The sequence below is a fragment of the Strongylocentrotus purpuratus genome, unplaced genomic scaffold (assembly GCF_000002235.5).
Source record: "Strongylocentrotus purpuratus isolate Spur 01 unplaced genomic scaffold, Spur_5.0 spur5_scaffold_8, whole genome shotgun sequence".
In the NCBI taxonomy this organism is placed as follows: domain Eukaryota; kingdom Metazoa; phylum Echinodermata; class Echinoidea; order Camarodonta; family Strongylocentrotidae; genus Strongylocentrotus; species Strongylocentrotus purpuratus.
The window spans coordinates 2,173,028-2,192,252 of NW_022145614.1; the positions used below are offsets into that span (position 1 = coordinate 2,173,028).

The 19,225-nt window shown below is 36.1% G+C and overlaps 1 protein-coding gene across 3 annotated transcripts; it reads left to right on the forward strand.

The window, feature by feature from the left end:
- Positions 1–326: 326 nt before the first annotated feature.
- LOC574858 (protein arginine N-methyltransferase 7) lies at positions 327–10,961 on the forward strand. Of its 3 annotated transcripts, none has more exons than XM_030975747.1 (13): positions 327–504; positions 1,002–1,274; positions 2,544–2,693; positions 3,391–3,499; positions 3,974–4,086; positions 4,488–4,803; positions 6,548–6,706; positions 7,251–7,447; positions 7,870–7,953; positions 8,673–8,810; positions 9,131–9,367; positions 9,785–9,939; positions 10,267–10,961. In XM_030975747.1, the coding sequence occupies exons 2-13, from the start codon at positions 1,017–1,019 to the stop codon at positions 10,526–10,528; spliced, it is 2,178 nt and encodes a 725-aa protein (XP_030831607.1). In that variant the 5' UTR covers positions 327–504; positions 1,002–1,016; the 3' UTR covers positions 10,529–10,961. The 3 variants fall into 3 exon arrangements, with proteins under 3 accessions (XP_030831607.1, XP_780353.3, XP_011672088.2); XM_775260.4 differs by having other exon boundaries at positions 329–504; positions 9,782–9,939; XM_011673786.2 differs by having other exon boundaries at positions 329–504; positions 1,005–1,274; positions 9,782–9,939.
- Positions 10,962–19,225: the final 8,264 nt, after the last annotated feature.

Sequence of the window (19,225 nt, forward strand, 5' to 3'; positions counted from 1 at the left end):
CGAAGTAGTAGCCTATAGTCGGAAATCCTAGAGACGTACAAGGCGGGGTACAAGGAGAGTGAATTTGAGAAGAAAAGAAAAAATAGAATAAAGAGCCATAAGAACATAATAATGATAATTTGGATAAGGTGAAGGAAGAAGAAGCCTGAGAGGAAGACGAAAAAGAGCCCATGGAATTTCAGGAGTTTTAGGCATTTAATTACGATCAGATGAGCACCCAGGCCAGGGGCCCGCTTATAGGTCCCTTAGGGGGAGGGATGCGTTTTGCCCCCCCCCCCCCCCCCACCCCCACCTAATAGTCTATGATAACACAGGCACACACGAAGCGTACCACGTGCAAGTGTGATCTTACCAATATAGCGAGCTCGCTAAAAGCGCTAGCGCTAGCTGCCGCAATCCCTCGGCTCGGTCGCCGCGCGCGGCCCCGGCGTGATCTCGTCTAGTCTAGGCGAAATTGAAATCGTTTGAAGGTACTGGGTCGAAGCTAAGAAAAAGGCAGAGATTGTAAGTACTAACTGAATGTGTTGATGATATGATTGACGTCATGGAATTATAATTTCCGATTTCCTTTTATTCATGCGTTGCAGTTTGGAATTTGAGGCATCTGAATATTTACGAAGATTCCTGCTTTTTCTGCAGTGATTAAGTTATGACTGTCCCACTCCTTTATTATTTTGTAGTGTGTGATTGGGTTTTTAGAGACTTGCACAAAGTATCGGATAACCTGATACGAGAATGAGAAAAAATAGAGGGAAAAATTAGGAAAGAAAGAAAAAGAAGAAGAGAGAATGGTGAATACAGGTGAATACAGGTGAATACAGCACAAGGATTAGAAAGAGAAAGCGATGGAACAAATCTAAGTGAAGGATGTGGAGAAAAAAGAAGGATAAAGAATGGTAGGCTTAACGTCTATTAAATCCCTTCTGCTTTTTATTTACTCTTTGGCACCTTGTACATGTATTTTGTTCATCCCTATATTAAATATATTTTTTTATTTCTAGCAGACACTAGTGTGTATGATAAGAAGGAGAATCCTTGTCTTGTGGCGGGCTGGAAGATCTTGCTCAAGTCCACTTGGAAACCGTGCCTTTCTTACATTCCCAAAGCTGAGGAGAGAGTTTTCAGTCTGTTCCAGGATGTCTCAAGCTCCGCTGTCATCCCGTGTCAATCCAACCACAGGAGCTTTAGAATGGGTCGTGGAAGATGAGAGCTATGATTATCATCAAGAGATTGCCCGTTCGGCTTACACAGATATGCTGCATGATGACGAAAGGGTAAAAGCTACTTTCAAACTTACAAAATACATACATACGGTACATACCAGTGTAAGAGTTCCTTTCACACTTACAAAATAAATACATACATACCAGTGTAAGTGCTCCTTTTACACTTACAAAATACATACATACATATCAGTGTAAGAGCTCCTTTTACACTTACAAAATACATACATACATATCAGTGTAAGAGCTTCTTTCACACTTACAAAATACATACATACATACCAGTGTAAGTGCTCATTTCACACTTACAAAATACATACAGACATACCAGTGTAAGGGCTCTTTTCACACTTACAAAATACATACATACATACCAGTGTAAGAGCTTCTTTCACACTTACAAAGTACATACATACATACATACCAGTGTAAGAGTTCCTTTCACACTTAAAAATACATACAGACATACCAGTGTAAGAGCTTCTTTCACACTTACAAAATACATACATACATACCAGTGTAAGAGTTCCTTTCACACTTAAAAATACATACAGACATACCTGTGTAAGGGCTCCTTTCACACTTACAAAATACATACAGTATATACCAGTGTAAGAGCTCTTTCACATTTACAAAATACATACAGACATACCAGTGTCAGAGCTCCTTTCACACTTAAAAATTACATACATACATACCAGTATTTTTTAATGAAATGCTCAATCCAATAGAAATTTCTCAGTGTGCTTCACATTATAAATCAATGCTAAACAGACAAATAACATAATAAGGAAAAGAATATAAATAAAGATTCAGTTATTGAAGCGATGTGTCCTTTAGATCTTCTTCATGAAAGAGTTGATCGCAGTGAAAGTGTGGACAAAAGAAGAGAGGGTGTTCCATATTTCAGGGCCGCAATGAGAGAAGCTACACATGCCCGATTACTCATATAGTACTTTTCTTTCTTTTGATTTTAATAAGACCTACACTAGAGCATTGCTTTCTGAAACATTTTCTTCAGCAGAAGTTCACCAACCTCCTACTGAAACACAGGTTATAAAATACTTGTTTTAATGGGATGTCAGCGTCCTTGTACTTATGATAATTATTTGAAATAATGCCCAGGATGCAATCCACTATTCTGTTGCAGCATCGTGATGTGCTTACAAGTGCTCTGTAGTCACATAGAAAAATATGACAAAAATACCTACATACATGTGTAAACTGTTGCTCTCTCATAATCCTCTAGATTTGTTGCATCATATTTCAATCCTTTTAACAGATTTAACTATTTTTCGCTTCTTTTTTTCTTTTCTATAGAATAAGAAATACTACGAGGGTATCCGTCGAGCTATCTCCATCATACGAGGGAGGGGTCAGGAGGTGAGGGTCCTAGATATCGGTACTGGGACGGGGTTACTGGCAATGATGGCAGCAGAGTGTGGTGCAGACTCAGTTCATGCATGTGAAGTAAGTATGATGGAGCTGCTAATATTTTATACTTCAGCACTTAACATTTTTCAAAGTAGGACTCTTGAGGATGAGGTTTACTTGTTTGTTCTTTCTTGTGGATAAAAGTATAAATTGTAGTAGTAAGCCATTTAGGTCAATCATTCAAAGGAAGAAGAGGAGCACTTTGTGGAGAAGAGTATGGAAATTATATTTGTGAATCAAAACCGGGTCAACTCAGGAGAATCTTTCCATGTACCGTTTCTCAGATGAGATAATGAAAATGATTAGTATGATATCAAGACCTGAATTGGTTGCCTTTGATTAGGAAAGCTTGGAGCCAAACAAGCTTTGTAACATGTTTACATTCCATTTAAAACATTAGCCAAGTAGAATGGTTGCACGATGTACTTATTTGAATCTACAAAGAAGAAAAAAAAAACATATATTCTTCGCTCCTAATCATAAACTGTACCACATCATTAGATGAATAGATGTAGATTGATTTTATGGAGTTAATGTCAGTATAAAAGGTAAGTCAAGATAAATGAATCCCAAGTCTGGAAATATTGCCGCACCATGAACTATACAACATCATTAGCTGCAGTGTGGCACTGCTTGGTTGATTTCAGTATGCAAGAACAAGATCATTTTGTTAACTAAATCATCCCCTAAACACCATTCTATTTCATTCATGCAATCCCACCCCGCCCCACAGGCATTCCCACCCATCGCTGAAGCAGCCAAGAAGATAGTAGCAGTGAATGGATTTGCAGATAAGATCACTGTCATCTCAAAACGTTCTACTGAGGTCACCGTAGGCCCAGGTCAGTTTGTGTTCGTAAGCATATTTCCCCCTTGTATTTAAGAGGAATGAGTGTATTGATGGTGACATCTGATTACCTCTTCACTATTTCTTTTCTAGTATTAAATGTTATTGTTAATTTTTTGTATGTTGATTTTGGTAAGACTGAGCCCTAGAATACTTGGTCTTTGAACATTTCAACGAGCATGTGTTATAGAAATTGTTCGTTCAATATTTTGTTTAGGTTTCATCTTTTTCAACCTTGTCTTGTAGTGCATGAAGTATTAAACAACTTAAACATATGACTAGGGCTCAACAAGTTAACTTGTACAGAATCACATTAAGTATCTGTGTTCAGTGTCTTTTGTCTTCTTTGTAGTATACTATTTAGTTTTCACACCAGTCTCTTTCATTTTATGATTTGACAACATTTTGGCCTATATTCCAGCACAAGACAAATGGAGCATCATATACTTCTGATTATTATCTCTTTCAGATGGTGACATGCCAGTAAGAGCTAATATTCTTGCCACTGAAGTCTTTGATACAGAGCTGATTGGGGAGGGAGCTATTCCTACATATCTACATGCTCACAAGTATCTTCTGACAGTAAGTATTCACCGAGCTACTGAATATTTTGAGATCACATTCACTGAGGAATTATATCAAGGAAAAACATTTAAAACATTATCATTTGTAGTTTCTCTGGACAACAATCGTGAGTTGTTTTATTGGTCTGTAGTGCATCATCATTAGGATAAATTACAATGAAAAAAGTCCAGTGTAGATTCAAAACTAAACAATCATTTAAAAGACCTTATGTCTGTTAGTGTGCAATATCCATCAACATTCTTGAGAATTCCACTAATGACTATAACGTTTATCAACTCCTGATTCCAACTTATTGTTATTCTATTCTTCTCATAAAGTACTTGTGAGCAAGCACACTTTAAAAAATTGCAAAAATACTACCACTTTTTACTACTTTCTTGTTTCCTTTTCCCCTTTAGGATGACTGCATATGTGTTCCCCACAAAGCAGTTGTCAAAGCACAAATTGTCCAGTCAGATTTTGTCTGGAGCTGGCACAAGCTTCAACCGATTCCAATCTCCGGACATGGAGACATCTTACCCCACCCTGAGATGACATCATGCTCTGGGGCAGCCTCCGTCCATGACATTCAGCTTAGCCAGGTATCACCTGATCAATTCCAACCAATCACAGAGCCTCTTAGTGTGATTGATTTCAATTTCACCAAGGGAGATTTCACTGAGAATCGGACAAGGAATGTCAGCTGTGAAAGCTTGATAACAGGAAAGTGTCAAGGTAAGTAAGTGATGTTTCTTCTCACCCCCCCTTTTTTGGGGGGGGGGGGTAGCAACTGATCACTTTAGAGCTAAAAGAGCATTAAACTTTCTCATTTACATGGACTTAATGTTCTTTTGATAATGGGCAGACTAACAACCTTTGATTGAGACTTAGATAATGGTTTATGATCATGGGAACTACACAACAATGTATCATTCATGAATAAGAACTTGAAGACATTGACCAGACATGCTCGATAGTGAGAACTTTCTTTGTTTGGAAAACAGGTAATCTAATTAAGCTTTGCATTCTGAGTTGTTACTAAACACATCATGAAGGTTATCCTGCTTGTAATTAGGTTGATTATGCAGTAGTCCGTGTTTATTTTTGCCTTGGATCCGTTTCTTGATTATATAGACAAGAAAAGGGACATCAGTTCAGGGAGTGGTACAAGTTAAAGGATTTAATGTCAGAAGAGGCTTCAAAACGGTATCCACAAATGCCATAAATGTAAGATTGTAATAAAGAACAGTCTTGCTATACTATGATAATATAAGACGTTGTTATATTCATCTACCTTAAACAAATTATGACATTATTTGTGCTGATAAATATTTTTATGCCTCCGTTACGAAGTAGCCGGAGGCATTATGTTTTCGGGTTGTCCGTCCGTACATCCCGTTCTTGTGATTGCGTTATCTGAAGAACCGATTGATGGATTCCTGCTAAACTTTGGTCATGTATGTATCTTGCAGAGTTGATGAACTGATTAGATTTTGGGGTTACGAGGTCAAAGGTCACAGGGCTCATTATGTATGCAAAAACAGCTCGTGATCGCGTTATCTGAAGAACCGATTGATGGATTCCTGCCAAACTTTTGTCATGAATGTATCTTGCAGAGCCGATGAACTGATTAGATTTTGGGGTCACGAGGTCAAAGGTCAAAGGTCACAGGGCTCATTATGTATGCAAAAACAGCTCATGATCGCATTGTCATTAGAACAGATTGATGGATTCCTGCCAAACTTAGATCATGTATGTATCTTGCAGAGCCAATGAACTGAGTAGATTCTTGGGTCATTAGGTCAAAGTTCAAATGTCATGGGCTCATTATGTATGCAAAAATAGCTTGTGAACGCATTCTCATTAGAACTGACAGATGGATTACTATCTAACTCAGGATATCTTGCAGAGCCGATGAACTGAGTAGATTTTAGGGTCATGAGGTCAAAGATCAAAGGGTCATATATGTATATGAGAAATTGCTTGTAATCACAATATTTTGAAAACCTGTTAATGGATTACAATGAAACTTGAATTTGAAAAATTTCTTCTGTATTGGTTTGTAAACTTGCTCTATAACGGAGGCATCATTTTTGACTGCGCGCAATCAAAGTTCCATCTAGTTCTATTCTGGGATCTATCTAGCATGGTATCTTCTCCCAGCCAGCTCAAAGGTTGATTTCAACATTTTTCCACACATCTCTGTTCTTTGGCATTCTTGTGGACTCTTGCAGTGCTCCACCACACCAGATCTTAAAGTTCTCTTTCCTCCCAGTTGGTTCTTTGCTTCCCAGGATTGGTCTACAACTATCTTCTTTACCTTCTAACTTATCATTTAAGAAACTCGGATATATTTTGATGTGGCCATATAGTATGTTAGGATTGTTGGTGTGAAAAGACAATGGATTATTACAGCTAATTGAACTTGATGTGCATCAAAGCTAATGAAGATATTAATATCAATCTTTTCTTGTACTAGGTGTGTTCATGTGGTGGGATCTTACCATGGATACGGAAGGCAAGGTTATACTGAGCACTGCTCCTACATGGTGTCATGAAAATGGGTCTAAGGCACCCTGGAGGGATCATTGGATGCAAGCTGTCTACTTCTTGGATCAACCGGTACAGGTTGAGAAAGGTGAGGCTGCATGTGACTAAGAGGTTTGGTAGTCTGTGTTCAGTGGTGGACATCCCATTGAAACAGTCGTTATGAATTAACTCGTGTTCAGCGAGATGTCCACAAAGTTATGCTTTTTGACAGATCAGTGAGAATGGCCTCAAGCATTATAAAATATAAAAACAAAAATGATCTATAGCATGCAAACTCACATACTATTTGTTCAGTTTTTGACAATGTTGATATTTGTGTCTGGCTGCATCAACATATCCTCAATAGACATTTTGGCTGCTGATTTAATCTTTTGATACCTACAATACAGTCATATTCTTTGTATTGTTTATATATTTGTTTATATGTATAATATATTGTTGAATGTATTTTTTACGAGAATTGGAAATAAAATGAATGAATGAATGTTTATGCTTTATTGCAAAACTTGTGTAACAAAAGAGGTTCGGACTGTACAGTTAACATTAGAGAGAAATATTTCCTGTGGTATCCTATATCATGATCAGTTCTGGACCTTCTCATTACTAGTCTTCATCTCTGTCTTGAATCGTAGGTGATGCGGTCACCTTGACGATGACCCATGATGATTACAGCCAATGGTTTGATGTAAGCACTAGGGATGAGAGTCCTCCAACCCAGCAGGTTAGGCCAGTCTGTCGCTGTGGAGCACATGTAGTCTGGAGTAGACCAAGGTTTGGAATGCTCAACTCTAAAGACAGGACCAACAAGTTTGTGAGAGCTATGAAAAAGGTAATCCGATAGATTCCTGGAACTTGGGGTAATATTTTGAACTTTGGGAGTGACCATCATCTTCAAATTTGACTAGAACTGTTCGAGTTTGCCTCAGCTAAATATAATGGTCAACTTTTCAGTGGCCCTCTTGAGATTGAAGATGAACCAAAAAAACATTTTCTTTCTTCAGCTCGTAAGGTTGACAAGATTTCCTTCACAACCATTTTGATAATATTTTACACTGATCAATACCAATATTATGCAAGAAGAAGCAATGATAGAAAAATAGCTATGATTTCCAAAATGTACTGTTTTGGTAATTCTGTTAAAGTATGGCAATGTGTTCCCTGACGTGCTGATGCAAATCTTGTATAACTGTCAAGTGATGATGTAATATTGTCTTTACAATACATCTGTCTTCTTTTCTTTTTTAATTACAGATTATCACCAATGATAGCATATGCCTCAGTGTTAGTGATGGCTCCATGTTACCGCTCATAGCAGCAAGACTAGGAGCAAAACAGGTAAAGCAGAGCAATTCTTATTTTCCCTTGCATGTTTAACTTTCTCATAAAGATTTGGATTTAGTACGTTGATTGTGGCTTTCATCAATATATTGATATCAGTCACAACTCTGTACAAAAGCGATAGAGGGTTTGTAACTTTGTGATTCTTTGCGGGACCGGGGACTTTGATTTGGAGTGATCACAACATTCAAGTGTACTTTTCTCAAACGTAGATGGATGCTAAACCATGCTTCTTTTGGAAGTAATTATGTTAAGCTGCACAACTTGGTTGAACTTGATCGCATATGAATCTTAGACCATCAGGGGGGTGTTTCACAAAGATCCTAAGTTGAACTTATCTCTAAGTTGGACTTAAAAGTTATATGTTGATTCAAATCATTCATATTTTCTATTATCGTTGTAGATTTCATGTTCTTGATGTGGAATTTATGAAAAGTCTAAAATACTTTAATTTTTTGCTTTTGAATATATTTCATTATAAGGCTACAAATGGCTCTCCATAATATTTAAGTCCAACTTAGAGTTAAGTTTGACTTAAAATCTTTGTGAAAAACCCCCCTGGACAAAGAAATTTAAATGCATTATGTTGGTTGCCCAGCCATTCTGGTTCTTGTCCTTGTACAGAATATCTCTTGATGTATGGATGATAAAGTATAGGTTAAATTTCTCTGTTGATAACATGAACTTTGCTTTTCTTCCATCTTCCTCCACTCAAGGTGTATAGTGCTGAATCTTCATCTATGTGTAGACGTGTCATGGACAAGGTCGTTGAGGTCAACAGCTTGGGGTCAAAGGTTAAACTATTGGATCAAAGAGCACAGGATCTTTCAGCAAAGGATCTTGATAGTAACAAGGTGAGGCTGTTGGTGGTTATTCTCCTATAAATAATGAGTTGATGGATTGAAAATATCTCTTTCAAGTTTATTTTGCTAGAAAATGTACTCATCATCATCATCATCATCATTTATTAAAGCCCCACTGCACTACTTGTAGCTACTTGCGCCCTCTGTATAGCAAACTTTCACACCATGATGAAACTCCCTCCCTCCCTCCCTCCACTTCTTTTCATCTCGAGCATCCTCCTCATTTAGCCCAACCTTACTGCTTTCTTTCTTCAACATATCTATTCATTAAATTGACTGGTGTTCAAATGGTACATCTTCCCATCCTTCAGATCGATGTACTCCTCACTGAACCATTCTTCATTACCACTCTCTTACCATGGCACAATCTCTACCTATGGTATGCTTGGTCTGCTCTACGTCCTCTCTTAGCACCGGATGTGAAAATGCTGCCCTCTAGTGCCAAACTTATGGGAATCGCCATTCAGTTTGATGACCTTTGGAAGTTTCATGCTCCAGTGAAGAGCATAGAGGGCTTTAACGTCAGGATCTTCGACAATGTAGTACAGGTATGTTCTACAACTAGAATTTGGCTTTAAGATGTCTAAAAAATGTTTGTCCTCTGGGTAGATAAAATAAGATGAAGATCGACATTACTACCATTATAACTCATGTATGTTGTTTCTTTAAAAGGGCTAATACCCAAAGAGAACCTCCCGGGACTTTAAAACTAGAAAAAAATCAGTACAGGTATTTTTTCCAAATGTTGATTACCTGTAATTCATCAAAAAAATAGCTTGTAAATCAACTGAAAATATGTCTGTCAGTTACATTTTCACAACCTTCTTGTAAATGTTATCATTTTAAGAGGAGCTGAAATTTTAATTTTGATGTTCATATTCTTTGGTTGTACAATTCATATCCACAGAATTCAGAGATAAGAGCTTGTCTAAGTCATGATTTATTTATAATTCTGTCTTCAGAAGTCATCAGATTGCAGTGATGCAGCCACGGATCCTCATCATCTCTGGGAGTACCCTGGCCGACCTTTGACCCAACAGTTTGAACTTATGACCTTTGACTTCTCGAAAGCAATTCCTGAGGATAAATCAGTTAGGAATGGAGTCATTGATTTCAGCAGGTGAGTTTAATCTTCAGACAAAGGTTTGTCTCCTCTATCAGGCAGCAGAAGGAGATGGCTTAAACACATGCTTTTGACTATGTCAGGAATGGATTTCACAATGTTAATTTTGTAATTTGCAACTTAAAAAAACGACAACCCTAAATAAGCACTTGTACAAAATCAATTAATTCACTTCATAAACTACCCACCCACATGGTAGCAAGGTACAACTTACAAAAACAATTGAATTCGGTTTCCTTTTTTTTCAGCAACACCCTGTATAAAGTTATTGAGGTTTAAATCAATATTTGTCCTTCTTTTCTTCATACTTTTCATTCATTCTAGTCGTGGAACTTGTCATGGTATTGCATTGTGGATGGAGTATGACTTGGATGAAACGACAACCATCTCTACAGGACTACAAGAGGATAACACAGGGTCTGGTGATGGTAGACTAGTCTGGGACATGCATAGCAAGCAGGGTGTTCATTTCATCAAGAGGAACCCGGAAGTGAAAGAAGATGAGAGCTTGAACTTTGAGGTCACATTCAATCCATCCAGTGGAAACCTTCATTTTAACTTCAAAGTGAATCATAGACAGTGCTGATGATTTAGACGAAGAGGGATTAATTCTCTGTCAAGAATTGGAACTGAAGAAGAATGTTCATGCAACTTTTGAAGTGACTAAAAGTTTTCAAGCTAGAGGCAAGAATGTGAATGACGTATCATAGCAGATGGGCCTAAACCTCCAAACCTACACCTATGGATGTGAAGGTCATAGATTTAAACACTGAACTGATATTGGTTGGCAAGGATTGATATATATTTGCCACTCTCAACCCAGGTTTAGTAAGTGGCTTCCAGAAGGGAAGAAATTCCTATAAAGCACCAAGGGATGATGATGGTTGCAGCTCTTTAGAAGTGCATGCAGAATTTACATCATAATGTGATATGTGCTATACAAGAACAGACTATTTGTATTGTTAATGTGGACTCTAAGATCACCTTCAGTGTCCTACTCAACTTCATATATTTCAGAAGATGCTTCCCAAAAGCTAAGACTGCATTTAAATCTCTATTCAGACTAGAATCAGCTTCCATGAATGTCCTTCATTCCATAAATATGATCTTTAAACAAAAAATGAAATCCCTTTTGTATGACTTGAACGTGACTTGGGGTAGTTGCATTTAGTTGGTAATACATACACTTTAACAACATTTTACACTTTTAAATACGAGAAGTATCAAAGGATCTGAGAAAATTGTCTTGTGAGTTTTGTTTGCGCAGTACTACCAGAATATCAACATCATTTAAAGATAAAGACCAGTTATGGTCATGCGATTTCATTGTGCACGAAACGTTGTGAAATCGATCAGAAAAGGTTGATCATCTAGCATAGATGTACTGCAAGGTTCTGGAATCATCAAAATGATAAGAAATTTGTCCCAGTCTTCATAAAGTTACAAGCACTGTACACAGAAAGATGTATATGGGACTATGCACACGTGCGCGACACATGCATTTTTATCTCTCGCACACCAATAGATAAACCAATTTACCAAATATATCAATAAGTAGGCGGTTTCCCCGCAAAATTGTTATCATCATGTATTATTCAAAACATATTCTTTCACATGATTGGTAATAAGAGCTTCCATTTCATTTTTTGAAATTGGCGCGTTTCCAATACTGGTTTTTACCTTTAAGCATGATGTAATAGGGATAGGATTACAGTTTGCAAGCAGCATAATTATACAATCAATGTTTAAAGAACATCGTTAGAGAAACTCTGCTACTCTTATTCATAAAGGAGAACTATATGGCACTGGTTTTTTTAACTATGACCAAATAGCTAAATGGCCCTTTGAGAGCCTGAAACTTTTCAAAGATAAAGAATTAGAAATCAATTACAACTTTTTCTTGTAGCATGGACCTAGATTGACCTCCCATAGCTTAATGAAAAATTTTCAACATTGCTTTATGTGCATGAGGTATCTCTGAACAGCCAATTGTTTACGGAATTTTGTAACAAAATTGACATACCTTTTTGGTTGGAGCCGAAAAAAATATATACCCACAAACAATATGTTTTTTTTCTATTGATGTTTGATGAGCATGGGTGGATCTTAAAGAAAGTTAACAGTAATATGAATTAACTCCTGTATTTTGATGGAACAGTGCAATTGAAAATGGTGTTTCGGACGTTACATTTTCCGTAAACAATGTAGACCCTCATTTAACCCACCAGAACAATAAATTAATGAGACTGTTTATGGTTTGAATAAGCTCATTAGTTACTCCAAGTCATTAAATTAAAAGAAAATATAATTTTATTGTAGTAGCGCTTATATTAGAAATATACTCAAAATTTGAAAAAGTTGTCTCATTTTCCGTAAACAATTTTGTAACGTCCGAAACAACTTTCAATTTGAAGTAGCAGAAAATATATGAACTGCAGGACCTATCTTTCGTAATTTTTTTTAAACATTTCATGGCAGCTACCCACCAAAAAAAAGAAATTTGCAATACATCATTACAATACTATTTTATAGTTAAAACCAATTTTCCGTTAACAGTTGTAACGTCCGAAACAAATGTAACGTCCGAAACAAAAAATACCAAATAAATGATGATAATCCATATTTGAGGGTATCTGGAGTGAATAAATCATTATGACATAAGTTATTATAAGTCTTAACACAAGTCAAAACCCAAGTCAGGTCTTTCAAATCCCTTAATTTTGTGTAAGCTCAAGAAGGGTGTTTCGGACGTTACACTATTTGATTGTTAACACATAGTTTCCAAATTTCAACTAATTTTTGATCATATGTGCAAGTTACGATTTCACAATGCACAATCCTGTTAAAAACACTATTTTGATAATTTCATTTAGATCTAAATATAAAAATATGATGAAATATGATGCGAAAAATCAAATTTCCGTTAAATATCTGAATTTTCTGCAAAATTGACTTATAAAACATAAAATATTGAAGCCACTCATTGTGATGCAAGGTATGGCTGGCTGCTTTAGTATATCCTTAGTTGTAATTTATCAGAAAAAATCTTAATAAAAGTGACTCACACAAAATATTCAGCCATTTTAACAGCACTTTCTGGTATGCTGTTAGCACGTTTCGGATGTTACATTAAACTGTTAACAGACATTTTCATAATTTAACTAGTTCAAATGAGGGGCAAAGATAGATGTGAGAATAGCAAATTTCAATTTTTCAACCTCTCCTCTTGCTATTTACATTGCTGTGTGTTTGCAAATCATCAGGTTTTCATTTTTACAGAGGTTGTTCCAAATTATGTCATATAACCAAAGATTGTATGGTCAATCTAAACTATTTGGTAGGTTACAAAAGCTCAAAATCACCCACTTAAGCAATACCCAGTGTACATGTACATGACACGGGTATGATACAGGTATATAAAGTTAATAAAATCAAGCAAATTAAAATGTTTTTCTAAAAAATTATGGGAAATATGGATTTTCATTTGAAAATACCTTTTAAAAAGGGCACTTAGTACACGTAACTAATCTGTGTAGAAAGTACATACATGTATAAAATAAAAGGGCATTACCAGTAATACCTTATTCAATGATCCTAAAAATATACAAGTAGTATCTTCCTCAAATGTATGCATACATACAAAATGTATAAGCTAGTGTAGGGATTTATTTCGAACTTCTGAAACTCCCCTTCATATCCACGATTCATCCCTTTCATATTAATAGGTCATCCCTCATTCACATTCACCCTTTTCATCCACCATCCTTTCATCTGTCTATCTCTCTCTCTCTCATTGGTTTCAATATTCTTCGATGCAGGCGAGCTTATATAGTATAATGTACATATACTATGAATATGCAATATATACCCTTTGTTTATGTTTGAATATTCAGGAATACTTTGTGATGTTGATTTATACTTGTATGGGACTATATGAATATATATTGATTTCTTCTACTTTGCATGGAATGTATGTGGAATGCTACATAGAATGCTGTAATGCTTTTACACATTAAAACCTGGTCAGTTAGCCAGTAGTTATCAATCCTACAACATGTCTGCTGGGCTGCCTCTGTGTTAAGAGTGCTAGGAATTATCTGTTAGAACCGCAATACGACACTAGTGTGAAATATAAATGGGCTGTCCGTTTTTGTTTTTTTCCTCTACGAAATGTCAAAGTTGGGGGTGCGGCGCTGCGGCCTTATCGCCGGCAAATACGGTACATGTTTAACCTACACTGTATATTGTATGTCACCTGTGATATCGGCACAGCAAGAGTTAAGATCTATCAACCAACCAACCGACCAACCAATCAATCCATCCATTCATCAATCGGTCATCAATTAAATAAATAAATAAATACTTATTTAAGAGCATTAAAAAATGTTGTCGTTTGAAACAGCCTCCTAATACAAATAGTGGTAAAGGATGATTGTTACTACAGTAGTATTATAACCTAAAACATACACAATTTTAAAATTCATCTAAAATGTCTCATTCTCGAGATGTACAAACATTAGGATTCACTTATTTCTTATTACCGTACTTACATGACTGGGGGTACTTTTTTATAGTTTTATTTTTAAAAAGATTTTTCAATGTTTTGCTTACATACATGTATGTGTTAGTGATATTATTGAATGACACGCTATATAGTTGAAGGCAAAGAACATTAGCAAGCTGATTAAACATCTATATTGTAGAGTTTGTAGAAATTGATGATCTCATTGAAATGTTAACATCGTGTAACATCCGAAACAAACCATAGTATACATTTCACACTGTTGTTCATAACATGCAATAAAGAGTATGTTTCTACGTGAATTTTCTAAGGAGTTTTGATGACTAAAATTGCTATTAGCTTCATATTTCACTCTGTTAGATCACATAAACAATTTTTAACTACCGGTACACGTTCTTGAAATGAATAATATTCCTTACATGAATTGAGTGGTCGATGAAGACAAACTTGGTATACATGTATGTGCTAAACTAATTAAAACTGCGCAATTTTTTTCCATAAATGTTACAGAAGTATTTTTCTGCAAACAATTAAAGTAACTGAGATCAATAATACCTAAAGAAAAGCAATTAACTTGAAGAAAGTTATAATGTTAACAGTGTGTAACGTCCGAAACATCAGTGGTGTGACATATGAAAATTATTAGGCAATGCACTGGTTCCCAAGTTTTTTGCAAGTATTTACCTTATATCATCACTTGTTATAATAAAATAAGTTTGACCTAAGAAAAAAGCATTTTACCTATTGAATTAAAAACTTGTTATTGTCAAAGCCCTAATTTAGAGCTATTTTTCACTTTCAAGGGATACAAAATCTGTATTTTTCAAGATAGAAACTCAAAAATTTGCATGATTAATCTGTGAAACATATTCTTAAAGACCCAACATATTTAAAGGTGTAGTTAATAGCAAATGAGTTTTATATCACAGTTATAAGTTATGCTATAGTTCACAATAAAATTGTAAAAACTCAAAGTATTCATATCTGGTGAACAAATAAGGAGATAGATTAAGGTCCAGAATTTGCATTTCTCAAAAATATGATTAGTCCTGATCCTAAAAATATAAGTTTGAAGTGAGTAAACATAATTTCATTTTGGACCCATTTGTGGACACATTTGGTATAAGTTAAAAAAACCAATGCCATATGCTAAATCTGGAATAAATTAGTCTATTGATTTATGGATAACCAAGTTCTGAAATTCACAAAATTACATTTGTAAATTTGGTGATCTTTAAAACAGTAGTCTAGTGTTGTGTTGGGACCGGTGTATGAGATATTGCCAGTAGGAGAGGTACATAAAATGAAGCAGCAAGGAGAGACTTGTAATTCCAGAGTCATATCAAGAGTATTTATTACCTCCAAACTTTGGAGAATCAAATCAGTCACATCATTATGAACTGCATGTAAAACACAAGATGAAGAGAGAGCCAGCTAGAAAGAGGGTCTTAATCGAATGGTAATCAAAACTCCAATCCTTTTCAGAAAGTCAGACCATGTAATTATTGAATACAGAAGGATACAAGTAATATGAGGGTAGGTTACATTGTGTCAAAGGGACAAAGACTTGTATGAGGGCCACCAAAACATTGGAATACGTTGTAATTTTATGTATGGGCTTAAACATAACAGAGGTGGTCTTTCCTGGGAAGTGGATTATGAATGCACTTGGTCTTTCTATGGGGAAGGTTTATAAAGATATAAACTTGGCTTTTAAGTGCATCTCAAGTTGGGCATCTTGTGGGTTTTGGGACAATACTACACAACACTAGTTATACCCACTTAAATGTACAACACTTTTATGAACACTGACCCATGTGGGCAATGTTTTCATAATGCAAAAATCTCTGTAAAATTCGTTTTGTAAGACAGTATCCACACCTTCCAAGGATTATTTAAAGGAGAACTAACCCTGAAAAATAAGTGTAGGTATTCTAAAAAAGAGACTAATTCCTGCCTTTTGATGCACAATAAATCTTATGAACGTGTACAAGAGATATACAAATGAAGATTTCTTAATAATAGCAGGTGAACGAAATGGTTCAACACCACACACACCTGAGAAGGAAGCATCCATAAATTTGAATACATACGGTAAGCTGATATAACGACTCGGCATAGTACGTCATGCAATCAAGAAAATGGCGATGCCCATGTCTTGCTGAGAAACTGTACTTTATTCTTACTTTAAGCCTTTCTCAAACACTTTGATGGGGAATCTTGTAGATTGATGAGCAAGAATGCAATAAATTTCTCAGAACAACTAAAGTTATTCTTTGGGGTTAGTTCTTGATTGTATGATACTGACTGTAAGAAGGGCATTGACTTGTATGCTTTTACACAGAGTTAATGCCCTTTCAGTTCTCAGCAGACAGTGTTCCATGGATGGGTTAGAATGGGAGTGTGATGCAACTATTTGAGTTGGAAAAGGTGAGTATGTTAAATGCACAGTACAGCAGATTACTGGTCTTTATAACAAGTGTATGCACCATTTTGTAATAATAAAGAAACAAAATAAATCTTAAGTGTAATTTTTTTTTCCTGACGTGATGTGTATTTGTGTTGGGTTTTAATGTGTAAAGTAGTTTGAATGGAAGGGCTTTAAAAAAAAAAAAAATTATATCCTTTTTAAAATTATTTCTAGAAAAATGTTGAATCACAATACAATGAAATCAATTGAATTTCCTTATTGTTTTGTTGAGTATTAGAACTCATTTTTTGACACCAGTCTCAACTTAAAAACTCTAGGTGTAAGTAGTATAATCACCCAGGTGATGTAAATGGGTACCTGGAAGGGATTAATTCCTTGAAATGCTAAAGCGCCGTAGTAGCTGCCTTGCTAAAGCCAGGGTAATAATCGGGGCAGCGCCAGGAGCGTCACAACGTGACGGACATGTGCGCTATATAAGAAGCCACCATTATCATTATTATTATTATTCTGCTGATCATGGTAATGGTGATGAATACGATAGTGATGATGATGATGATGGTGATGGTGGTGATGATGATGGTGGTGGTAATGATTGTGATGATGATGATGGTGATGACGGTGGTGATGACGGTGATGATGATGGTGATGGTGGTAATAATGATTGTGATGATGGTTGTCGCGATAATGATGCATAATAACAGTGTGACTGCAAACTATTCTTACGTATTAAGTCGCCCATTGTATACCAACTGGGTCATGATATCGATTTAATTTTTAACTTGGGTAGATAGATAACATTTCAAATATTATTAATGGGTAATAAGAAATAACTAGTCCAGCGCGATATCATTTCTTTAGCTCTAATTATGTAGCTTTAATTATGTAGCTTTTTGTCTCCTCGTTTTCCTGATCGGTTTCCTCTGCCTCCCCTCCATCTCCCCCCCCCCCCTCTCTCTCTCTCCCTCTCTCTCTCTCTCTCTCTCTCTCTCTCTCTCTCTTTCTCTCTCTCTCTCTCTCTCTCTCTCTCTTTCTCTCTCTCTCTCTCTCTCTCTCTCTCTCTATATATATATATATATATCCACAATTATACATATCTCTCTCTTTTTAAATATTTCTTCTTTCTCAAAGTCACTACAGTCTCCCTCTCACTATCCCTCTCAACCCCCTCTCCCCCTCTCTCTCTCTCCTCCTCTCTACCCCCTCTCTCTCTCTCTCTCTCTCTCTCTCTTTCTCTCTCTCTCTCTCTCTCTCTCTCTCTCTCTCTCTCTCTCTATATATATATATATCCACAATTATACATATCTCTCTCTTTTTAAATATTTCTTCTTTCTCAAAGTCACTACAGTCTCCCTCTCACTATCCCTCTCAACCCTCTCTCTCCCCTCTCTCCATTCCCCTCTCCCCCTCTCCCCTCTCTCTCCACCTCTCTCTCTCTCTTCCTCTCTCTCCCTCCCCATCTCCCACCTCCACTCGTTTTCTGCCTTCATAATGCCCTAACTTTAGCACGTTTGGAAAAAAATGATTGATTTACAAATATTAAAGGCCCATAGAACCTAGAGAAAAACACTCCTAATAATGAGTATACAAAGTGGTCATTTAAACTTTTCGATCTACAGGAAGTATCCAAGGAAATCTTTATTTGAACCCGCAATATAAAGTTTTAGGGAATAAAAAAAAAAGAAGGCGCATGTCTATTCAAATATCCACATTTACATTGCGTTTCTATTATTTTCACGACGCATTCGGTTATTCCTCTATTAGAGCTCACTAAAACGGTGAAGCAGATTAGATTTATGATCCCCCCCCGCTATTGATGAAATAAAATCAGTGGAATGTGACAATACGCCCGTTTGTCCACTTTATTTCATACATCTCACCCAAATTGAAAGTGAGCCTTAAGTGACACCTTAGAACTTCATGAAATATGAAAAACGATACACTGTCTGTTTATCATCCGCCCAAGAAAACGTGTATGATATTCCATCAATCATAAAATCCATGTCAAAAACCTTTTAACCTTGGATTTATTAAAATACTAGACAATATTCCCCCAATTTTTGTTAAAGTCTTATAGAATTTCACCTGTGATGCTGTGCCATCAGTAAACAAAGCGAGCAGGGATAATAAACATAAGTGTGAAATGAAATACGAGTCACAAGATGGATCACCGAATTCTAACGTTAATATTCAAAAGAATATAGAGAAGTAAAGAGAATCCCGTCATCATATTCGCCAAGTGAGAGGATTTTTAGGCATTATTTTTTGTTGCAACATTACCCTCTTCAATTACAACATTAAAACATATTCATAACATGAGAAGATCTTACAAC